This window comes from Poecilia formosa, unplaced genomic scaffold, assembly GCF_000485575.1.
Source record: "Poecilia formosa unplaced genomic scaffold, Poecilia_formosa-5.1.2 Scaffold406, whole genome shotgun sequence".
NCBI classification, from domain to species: domain Eukaryota; kingdom Metazoa; phylum Chordata; class Actinopteri; order Cyprinodontiformes; family Poeciliidae; genus Poecilia; species Poecilia formosa.
Genome location: NW_006800345.1, coordinates 491599 through 502101, shown reverse-complemented (window position 1 = coordinate 502101; position 10503 = coordinate 491599). Strand labels below are relative to the sequence as shown.

Sequence of the window (10503 nt, the reverse complement as noted above, 5' to 3'; positions counted from 1 at the left end):
AATATTAAGGAATTATTTACTTAAAACAAACTCATATCTTGGTGAAAAGTTACTTGTGAGTTAGTTTTGTCTCATTTCAAGTATACCAAGACATTTGCACGAGAAACTAGACCAAAAATGCTTCTATGTTTTTGCGGTGTGTATGCTTTGCTTCCTCGTTACTTCACTTCCACACCTAGAAAGGCGAGCACAGTGCATGAACAGTGTTGTGTAGAAGTAGTAGTTGTCATAGTAGTACTAGTTGACATCACCTTTGATGTTTACAATTACCGACCTTAGAAGAAAAAGTCTTTTAAAGAGATAAAAATAAAAGCGATCCCAAATTTTTCCCATCCAGTCTGTTTCTCCAGGTTAATAAAAAGTTTTGCAGGTGGAGGTCAGGGTGTCGTTGAATCATGACCCCACCAGCACCTCCATGATGTGGTCCAGTTCTGTCAGATCAATTTTAAAAGGCTGATTGGCTGAAACCTGGGGGGCGGAGCCACTGTACGGCGACGTCAGAGTTTTGAGGAGGTCGTCGGCGTTCACCACTGGCGAAAGCTTGGCGTGACCGCCACCGCCAGCTGTGGCGCCTACGGCCCCTGCTGTGGTGCAAGGGTCAAAGTCGTACATGGACGTGTCAATATCGGCGAACAGGACGTCGTCCAGCGCCAAGTCTGAGAGGAAACCCGAAGAAGAAGGGGACGAAGGCGAGGGGGAAATGTCTTCCAGGCTAGCAGGGGAATGTGCGGGCAGGAAAACAGCAGCTGCCTCTGGCTTAGCACCCATTGTCCTGCAGTCTCTGGTGGAGCCTGTGGGTGATGAGAAAGGGGATGGAGTGGGGGAGGTAGTTATGGTCATAGTATTAGCGGCTGCCGTCCGTGTAATGGCGGTGGGAGGAGCCAACTCCATGTCACTCGGAGGGGATGAGAAACTGTCGTTTGATAGGACAGTCACACTAGAGGACAACTTGCTCATTAGCGCTGATGATGGAGCCAGTGGGGGCGGAGACAGAGGAGGAGTGGGTGGGGACGGCGCGCAGAACGCCGAATCCCCACCGTCCTCTTCCAGTAGTGAGGCCGGAGTGAGGCAGGCGTCCAGGGGCGTGGCGCAGCCTTCCAAGCGCTGGGGCGCCGGGCAGCTGGGAAGCACCATCGGGTGGGGCGAAGGTGGTGGAGGAATCGCCGGCATCAACAGTGCAGATGGTTGGGACAGGATGCCGAAAGATGGCGGCGCCTCGCGGAACCCCTCGTCCATGGGGTCATCAGGCGGCGGCGAGGGCGGCAGAAACAGTGGCCGCAGGGAGCCCTCCTGCTTGAGCTCATCCTGGATGCGGCGGAGCATGTTGTTGATGAGGACGCGGCGCTCCAGGCTGGGCTCGCCAAGCGGCCGCTGGCTGTAGAGCTTCATCAGGGAGATGTTGAAGATGGTCTGTCTCTGAAGGGTGTAGGACACCTTGGAAAGACCCTCCAAGGCAACGCCTACCCCCGCTCCCGCCACCGACGCCTCCAGCGCTTTGCCTTCCAGGCCCTCTTCATCCTCTTCCAACTTCCGCTTTGCACCTTTACAGAACATATATCTAGACAACACAAAACAAAAGGAGAGGAAACAAGTTAATCAAGTGCTCAGATAAGAAATCATTAAGACACAAATCAAGTCTGAAGTCTAGTGTTGCTCCTTCGCATTCAGTGACTTATAGCTCAGAACCTAAATAAAGTCACTCCAGACTTTATGGAAATCTGTTAGACCTTATGGTGGATGATTTACAGTGTGTCCATTTATCTTTTTGGACAAAATCATTCTTGGATAATAAGATTTTAGTCTCATCAGTTCTGTCTAAAAGCTGTTTTAGGACTACTTATCACTTATCACAATTGGATCCACAATTACTTGATCAGTACATCTGAATGGTGCCATTGTATCCCCTCCTTTAGTGCCGCCCTGGGCAACTGCCCACATCGAAAAACTGCCTCTTTTGAGGTTTGACGTTAAATCGCATCAGGATACCAAAATCACTTCATTCGTACAGGAACCAAAGTCTTCTTTGGGACAGTAAGAAGCTGCAAACAGAAAATGAGCATATTGCATTTGGAGATAAAAATAAATAAATAAATAAAAATACAGAAAGAGAGCAGCTGCAGAGGAAACCTTCACACACCAAGTTACGTAATAGCAGTGCTCCCTGCTCAGCACAGGATCATAGGCCAGATTTAAAGCCCAACCTTTGGCCACTCCTCTTTTTATGATATTAGAGGAAGAACTTGCTGGTTGTGGCGGTGAGCAGGGTACAAAAGGAGCAATAATTTGGGTGATTTTTATAAAACTATTCAGAAAACAAAGAAGAAGAAAATGGAAAAGAAAGAAAGGAGCTACTGCAGTGTGTTTGACTTTAATCCAGGCCGACATGCAGCCAGTCGCCGCGTGAATAAAGGCGCATGCGTCTTCTCTCAAACACACATACTCACACACACGCACACACACACACACACACACACACACACAGGAAGTGTAAGCTGCAGGCCCAGTCACCATGACCTGTTGGTTGCCATGACAAACCGAGTCAGCTGGGAATTCACCCAAAGAAACGAATGGGACGCGGTGGAAGTAGGAAGAAGAGTACAGGAGGAAGATGAGGAAGACAAGCGAGAAGCGGAAGCAGAGGAGTAGGAAAGGTAATGAGGAATCCATCCAGAGATGCAGATAAACCCACAATCGCATCTACGACTAGGCCATGGGTGTTCAAAGTGGAGTTCGGGGGCCATTTGCAGAACCTGTCCTGATTTCTTGCGGACCCCAACCACAATTCAAGAATAATTTTCTACAAAACTACGACTATTGAATCAAAATCTACTTACAAAAATGTTAGATACAGCAAAAAGTGATCATCTTTTCCAAACTTTCTAGTTTCCATCTAAATTAGACCACATTTACTCACAACTTGTACTCTAAAATACACCTTTGTGCACCCAAATATGCTTTTAATTGCTGTATTAAAACTAGGCTAAATACATTGACCAAGATCCTGTTTTTATTGCTGAGAACAGACAAAATAGTTTTTCAGCTGTCTTACTTTATTGCCTAAAATGCAATAACATAACATTCCTTTGGCCTAAGCTTGATCATTTGTAGCAAAGGATGCATCTGTAGGTAAATAAATACGTCTAAAAACATGTGGAAAGTTCAGTCCTTCCTGTAAGACTCAACATTAATACAGTATAGTGCTGATCCGGTGTCTATTTTTTGGTTAATTGATTAATAATTGGATAAAAAAAAGAATATTTTTGTGTTTGTTTTACAAAATTTTAACCAGGTGAAATTAAAACAATGACAATTGAGGAGTTCTAGGTAGAACATATCTACAGACGAAAGTTTTTTAACGATGCAAAATGCTGATATTTTTGTACAGATTTGACTTAATTAGTCCTCAGTGTGGTGTTCTTTCAGCAAATGGCCTTTTGAAGAGTGTGTATATAGCTTACAATTGATTGCTTACTATATTATAGTTGACCATTATTTCAGTTATTGATTAATATGGTATACAATATAACTGCAAATGACGGGTTCTAACCGGTTTTCTGTTGAAAACTGTAGCGGAACAGCCTGGAATCACCATAGCAACCAGTGACTCAGCAATATTTCAGCCTCTGCTTCTTGCATTACTCGGCAGATTTTTATTTTGTAAATAAATAATCCAGTATCTAATAAACTGGGAATTATTCACAGACTCAAACGTGTAGTTTGAAGAAAGTATTCACACCTGCATCACACCAAGCGGTATCAGGTTGCTACGGTTACCGAGTAAGACCTCCAACTTCTCCACATCTTCCCAATAATTTACATGGTGAATAAAGATGCATTAGAGGAAATGAAAGAGAGTTTCTGGCAGCTGGATAACTTCTGGCATTAACGCTTTCTCACGTCGGCACTCCTTCATTGCAGCAGTGACTGCTGCTGCTGCTGCTTCAGGAAAATGGAGATTCAGAGGCGCGAGGAATCAAAAAAACAGCATTTCAAAGCAGAACGCTGCTGCTGTGTGACAGAGGCGAAGCAGCTGCGCATGTGTGACTCACCGAGCCGCGGCAGGCTGTTTGGGCTCTCTCACACACAAGACGCACACATACCAGAGGTGCCCCACCCGTCACATTCCTCTTCATTATCCTCCTCTCGCCTCTGACTATCCGCTCCTTCCACACTATTCCACCCGTCTTTAACATCCTGCAGCTTTAATTCCTCCAATTTCTCTACAGTAACTTCGTTTAAAAAAACGAAAAACGGATCGTAAAAGAGTCAAAGTGATAAAGCACAGCAGCGTAGCGGGGTCACTGACTGAAAATCCTATCGAGTCACAGTTAAACTATGGTGCCAAAACTTTCTGAAAGAGTTTCCTTTAGAGAAATTCAGTGAAATAAAAAAGTCCTGATGCTACGTTTGTTTTCAAATTTGTTGGCAGAAGCTTATATTACAATTAGAGACGCACCAATCTAGCTTTAACCGGCTCATACCGATTTCTGGCATGATTAAGAGCAACTGTTTGAAACCTGAAAGGTGCCGATGATAAAATAATTTCCCGTTTTTTTTGTTTTCCAGCAGATGTTTAGTTAAAAATATGCTAATTTAAAAATATATATATTAAAATGTCATTTTTGAGCATTTATTTTACATTTATTAACTATGATTAAGCCTGTAGCAAAAAGCAATTATGCAGTTAATCACAACATCAATTAAAATGAGCTTGATTTCCATTTGGATGGTTAATATTTTTTGCAAATCAATTTTGTTTGTAGAAATATAATCCATTTTATTTATTGTCTTGGTTGTACGTGGGGCTCTTTCTACTTGTTTTTGTTGTTTTATTTTGGATATTAAAATGTCTTCCATTGATCTTTGAGAGCACAAACTTGCTTTATTATATCAATATATTATTTGAAAATGGTCTAAAAACCACAACATTGTCATTTATCATAATATTATTTACCCTCCAGCAAAATTTGTTATGACAAATAACAAAAATATGCTATTTTTTTTACTACTTTTGTAAAGCTAATATCTTTGTAAACCCATTTAAAAATAATTAAACTAAATGAGTAAAGATCTTATAAAATATTTGCATAACTGTGGTTCAAATTTATTTTGATCTGAATGGTCTATACGCATTGGTAATATGATAAATATAAAAAAAGGCAAGTGAATGAGAACTGTGAGAATAATTACACAAAATCAGAATTTGTTTCTTCAATGCTACGTAAAAATTAGCTTCTAAAACAAGAGGAAACTGATGCGTCTGTATGTACAGAAATCATCCTTTAATCTGTTTTTTTTAATCAGACAACCCTTATCAAACCAAAATTACCTTCCTCTCGTAGATATGGTTTATTGGAATCAGAATATCACATTTCCTTACAGTGGACTATCACAGAAAATGACTTTACATGAGTACAAAACAGAAAAGTCCAAAATAGTTTGAGAAAGCCAAATAATTAAAAGGTACAAAATGACAAAATTATCTGAAATTAAATAAAGCATCACTTGTAAAGCAATGTCTATTATTTTAGCAGCTATAATAATAATTGTTGCATGTTGTGTTTGTACAACATGCATACATATATTCTTTATATGCTTTTTGGCATTTTGCAAATAGAGATAATTTTGATAATTTTAGCTGACCTAAATCTTTAAAAGTTTAGTTTCATTTAACTTCAGACGGCAAGAAAAAAAATTTTTTTTTTTTTATTGGAAAATATCTGGATTCAACTGTAAATAACGTCTTCCAATATTTGTTTTGTTTACATCAGTAAATAAAAGCAGATGTTTTGCTTTAAATGTGAGCTTTGTTTTACCTAAAAGGTTATGATATCAAAATCTCAACCTTGTCCAGAAAAAACAAAAAAATTAAAGTCTTGGCCGTCTCCGTTTTCTCTTCCTTTAGCTGAACAAGGGTTAACTCTAGTTAACAACAAATCCATGTAACTATCCAAGGATCGCTCCAAAGAGGAGGTAAAGTCAGGTGTGTGCATGCATGGTGGGTGCTGGATGCCAAACATTGAACATGCGGTCTGATGATATTATTCCTGGAGCCGGCTGCGTGTGCGTAGTGCAGTAGTGGAACAGTAGTGGACGGCCTCTGCAGTGATATTATGATCCTGTAACCGGATATGCTGGTTTCCATGCCTGAGCTGCACATCCACCCCTCCCCCCCACCTCCCTCCACGTTGGGCTATTTCAGGTTCTGTGGATGCACAAAGTACTAACACACACACACACACACACACACCGCTACACTGCTGCAGGTAGATGAAAGTGGCTTCCTCCTGAGTGCATCCATCTCTGCATTTGCACATGCATCCCAGACGAACGGCCGCAGTCATGACTGCATTTTCGCTGCGATGCGCCCGACTCTGCATGAGGACGAAACTCTCCAGCTCACCCCTGTGAAAATTCACCTACCGCCAAGGTTATTACAGCTAACTGAAGCTAACGAAATAATGAAAACTGAAACTGAGAAAACATTTCCATCAACTGAAATACATAAAGAAAACCAATTATAGCATTCGTTATAAAACTAACTGAAACATATTGAAATTATAAACATAATATCCTTTCTTTTCATGTTCATGAATTTATTTATTAGCCTTTCAAACTGATGTGAAATTGATTTCTTTTTCGCCCCACACACAAGCAGTTTACGCACTTCCAGTGCTGGACAATAAATCAATAATAGACACTGTGATAAACATGTCATTAATAGAATATTCAATATATAAAATATTCAATAAACTCCAGCCAGCTAAGCTAGGTTGGTGGAATCTACCATCTCGCTCACTCTATGGTTACCTAGCAACTCACTCACTCACTCTTTGGTTACCTAGCAACGGCCTGCTGAGTAACTTCCGCAGTAGCAGTTTTAATGTCTCTCCACTTTGTCTCAAAACTGCTTCAAAATAAACAACAATGTGGAGAGAAAACTGTGGATAAAAAAAGGAAAGGTAACACCACCAGTTAGGCAGTATTTCAAATATTTAAAGTGGAAAATGTTTTGATTAGCACAAACCTTTGTAAGCTGTCAAAATGCTCATGTTTTTACAGTAACAACATGTAAGTATAATCAAATTTATTTGTTAAAACTACAAAATGGTGGTAGAAACAGAAAAATATTCCAATAGTCATAAAACAATTCTGTTCATATAATAAAATACTTGAAAAAATAAAGTTGTTTTCACTTTTTTTAGAAATACAAAATATATACAAGATACTTTACCACTTTATGCAAAATTAACATTTAATTTTTGCACAATTAATTCATTATTAATGTAATCTAGCTGTGATTTCAATCACTTTAAATTCATTTACATATATTTTTAGTGGAGTTTTACGTCTGTCATTTTTGCAGGAAAACTTTGGTAGACACAGCTACCAAAGTTTTCTTTTAAAAACAAAACTTTCTTTTGAAAGTGTAATATAAACTAGCACACAAACTGAATTAGACAAAAAAATCACAACAAAAATAAAACTAAACCATAAAGGAAAATGCAAAACTATTATAACCATGTGTGTTTCACTCTCTCTCTCATGCACACACACACAATGTCATCCTAGTAAACACATTCCAGACCAAACCCAGAGGAAGAGATAGCGTATTGTGACCAGACCCCACTACGCTCACTCACAGAAATTAAGATACCATTATCCCAAGACGAGAGCCGAATCATTAAAACTGGTTCTGTGACATTCCTAAAATCCACATTCAAGATTCATTCATCCCGGTATCAGACATGATCATCGACTTCTTGTTGGTAACCAGGAAAACACACAATGAGAGTCACTTCCTAGCAGCTGTAGCAGCTGCATAATCAGAAACTGCACAAATGAAAGTGACAACGTGACACAGTTCGACACGCACCACTCAGCAAATCAAGGTTCTGATACTTCTGATTAAAGAAGAGCGGAGGAGACAGACGATTACGCACCAAAAAATGTTTTGTCTTTTTGATCTGAATAGTCAAGGACAACGAAGAATCCAGAGTTCAATATAATACCAAGGAAGAAAGCAATGCCAATGAGTCCGTTAGCAAACTTTACAATAATAATCAATAAGCCTGTCACGATAAATTTTCTGGGTGACAAATTGTCTCAGAAGTTATTGCGATAAACGATAACGTTGTTGTTTTAAGACCAATTTCAAGTAATATAATGATAATGGCATAATAATACAAGAACACACACTCAAAGATTAATTAACATTTAACACAGATATTTTAAATATCCACAACAAATAAAAATAATCATGAAGTCTCTATAAACAAAATTGTCTTTCAAAACAAAGAGCTAGTTGAGACCAAAAAAACAGACTGGAAACTTTTTATCACCCAGTTTTTGGTAGAAAGAGAGAAAAACAATAAGTCATCCAAATGGTAATTAATAAACTCACTTTAATTTATCATGTGATTAACTGATTTATTGCTTATTGCGACAGGCCTATGCACCGATGTCAAAATTTTAGACAACTTTGTATACATATTAAATTAAACTTGAAACAAATAAACTGATTAATCGTGATTAATCAGTTATTCAAATAATCACCAACTAATTTTGTAACTGATTAATCATTAACTGAGCACACAGACTCAAAAAGGCAATTTTCTGAAAAAGCATTACACTCAAAGCAGTAATTTAGCCAAAACTGTGCAAAAAAAATATACATTTTCCATTTAAGATGTAAGAGACCTCTAAAACTCTTCCAGTGAAATCGTTTTAGCTTGATTCAGTTCAAATTCTGTCACAAAAATTTCTTAAGCATCTTGATTGATTTGTTAAATGAAAAAAAAACATTTTTGCGCTACACTGTATTGATATTAAGTCAAGCAGAAAGAACTGAGCTTCTCACATGTCGTTCACTAAAGGAATGCTTTCTTTTTACACTTTAGCCAATAAAATGTGTATTATATCCTAAAAAGGGTGATGAATTACTTATTTGCCTCTTTTATTGTCAAAACGTCTCAAATTCTGCAAAATGTACCAAGTTTTTTTTTTTAATCCGATTAATCGTCAGAGATAATTCATAACTAAAATCAAAGTTATTAGGAACCTCTTGAATAACTTCAGTTTTAACTTATTTTATTTTAGAGCTGCACTCTTTAGAAACTCTGAGGTATTTTAAAATGTTTATAAAACCTGTTGGAAATGTTTTCCCAACTCCTGTTTGGTTTACAAACTCCGACCCTCGTTTATGAAACTTACGTTTGATAACGTAAAATTTGTGGAGTGAAGTTGGACGTCTAAGCTTCACTGAACTTAGAAACTGAACTTCAGAAACTCAAAGAGTGCGACCAAAGGAGGTCTAATAAAGGAATAATGTAGCATTAAAATGCTTCTCCGGCTGCAGAAAACCAAGCTGGGTATTTTATTAAAGCAATTAAAAACTGGATTGAGCAGTGGAACCAGCTCAGACGGTTCAAAAGTGCACTGCAAAAAGCAACGTACCAAAAAAATAAAACATAAAAACACAAAATCCTGCCACATTTATTTTTTGGTCTAGAGTAGATATCTTAGTAAAAATTGTCGTAATTCAAATATGTTGAGATATTTGCACTAGAAACTAGACCAGAAATACTTGGTAAGATTTTGTGTCTGCAGTGTGAAGGAGCGAAAAAGTGCAAACGTTCAAAGAGAAAGTGATTTCATGACTAGCAAAGAAACAAAAACCAGGAACAAACCATTTGTTGAAATCAGATAGTTTCTGTGAAAAGAAAAAGATCTCTGGGGCTCCTAAATGTTTATAAGAAAGAAAATGTCTCTTCTCAAAATGACACAGAATTTTTTCTCAATAAAAAATGTGTTGAGAGTAATTTACAATGTGCAATCCATTTTTAATGTACATTTTGCTACTTTTTCAAGTTATTTTCTCAGATTTAATTTTTTTAAGATTCTTTTTTTTTTTTTTCAAAAACAAATCAGATATTTTTTCTAATTATTTTTAGATTTATTTTATTTTTTATTTCATTTTTTCTACTAATTTTCAATTAGTTTTTCAGGATTTTTTTTACAGATTTAATTTTTAAGAATCTGATTTTATTTGTTCCAACTGTATTTTTCAAATAATTTTTTAAAACTTTTTTTTAAATCAGATTTTTTTCTTATGCTATTTTTTTTCAAAATATTTTTTAGTTTTTTGATTCAGACTTTTTTCATTCTTTCGATTTATTTTTTATTCAGATTTTATTTGTTCTAATTTTGATTTTTCAACTTATTTTTTCAAATTTAATTCTTTTAATCGATTTTTTTTTTTTTCAAATTTCATTAAAAAAAATCTGATTTTATTTTAACAATTTTTATTTGAGACCAAGTTTTATGAATTGCATTCTTTTCAAATCACATTTCACAAATTCTGTGTCACATTTCTGGGGGCGGGACTTCCTTTGAAAGATGGCAGAAAGACACATTTCTATTTGTCTCAGTGGATGTTAGCAACAACATTTCTATAGGTCGGCTTGGACAAAAAGCTTCAATAACTTACATTACAAGTTATTG

General features: G+C 37.2%; 1 protein-coding gene across 3 annotated transcripts in view; it reads right to left on the bottom strand.

The window, feature by feature from the left end:
• Positions 1 to 44: 44 nt before the first annotated feature.
• LOC103154932 (SERTA domain-containing protein 2-like) overlaps positions 45 to 10503 on the bottom strand; it is a 32565-nt gene continuing 22106 nt past the window's right edge. For all 3 annotated transcript variants that reach the window (XM_007576402.2, XM_016663172.1, XM_007576398.2), the window contains one exon: positions 45 to 1558. In XM_007576402.2, the coding sequence (XP_007576464.1) occupies positions 394 to 1554 (1161 nt within the window). In that variant the 5' untranslated portion in view covers positions 1555 to 1558 and the 3' untranslated portion in view covers positions 45 to 393. The remainder of the gene's footprint in view (positions 1559 to 10503) is intronic.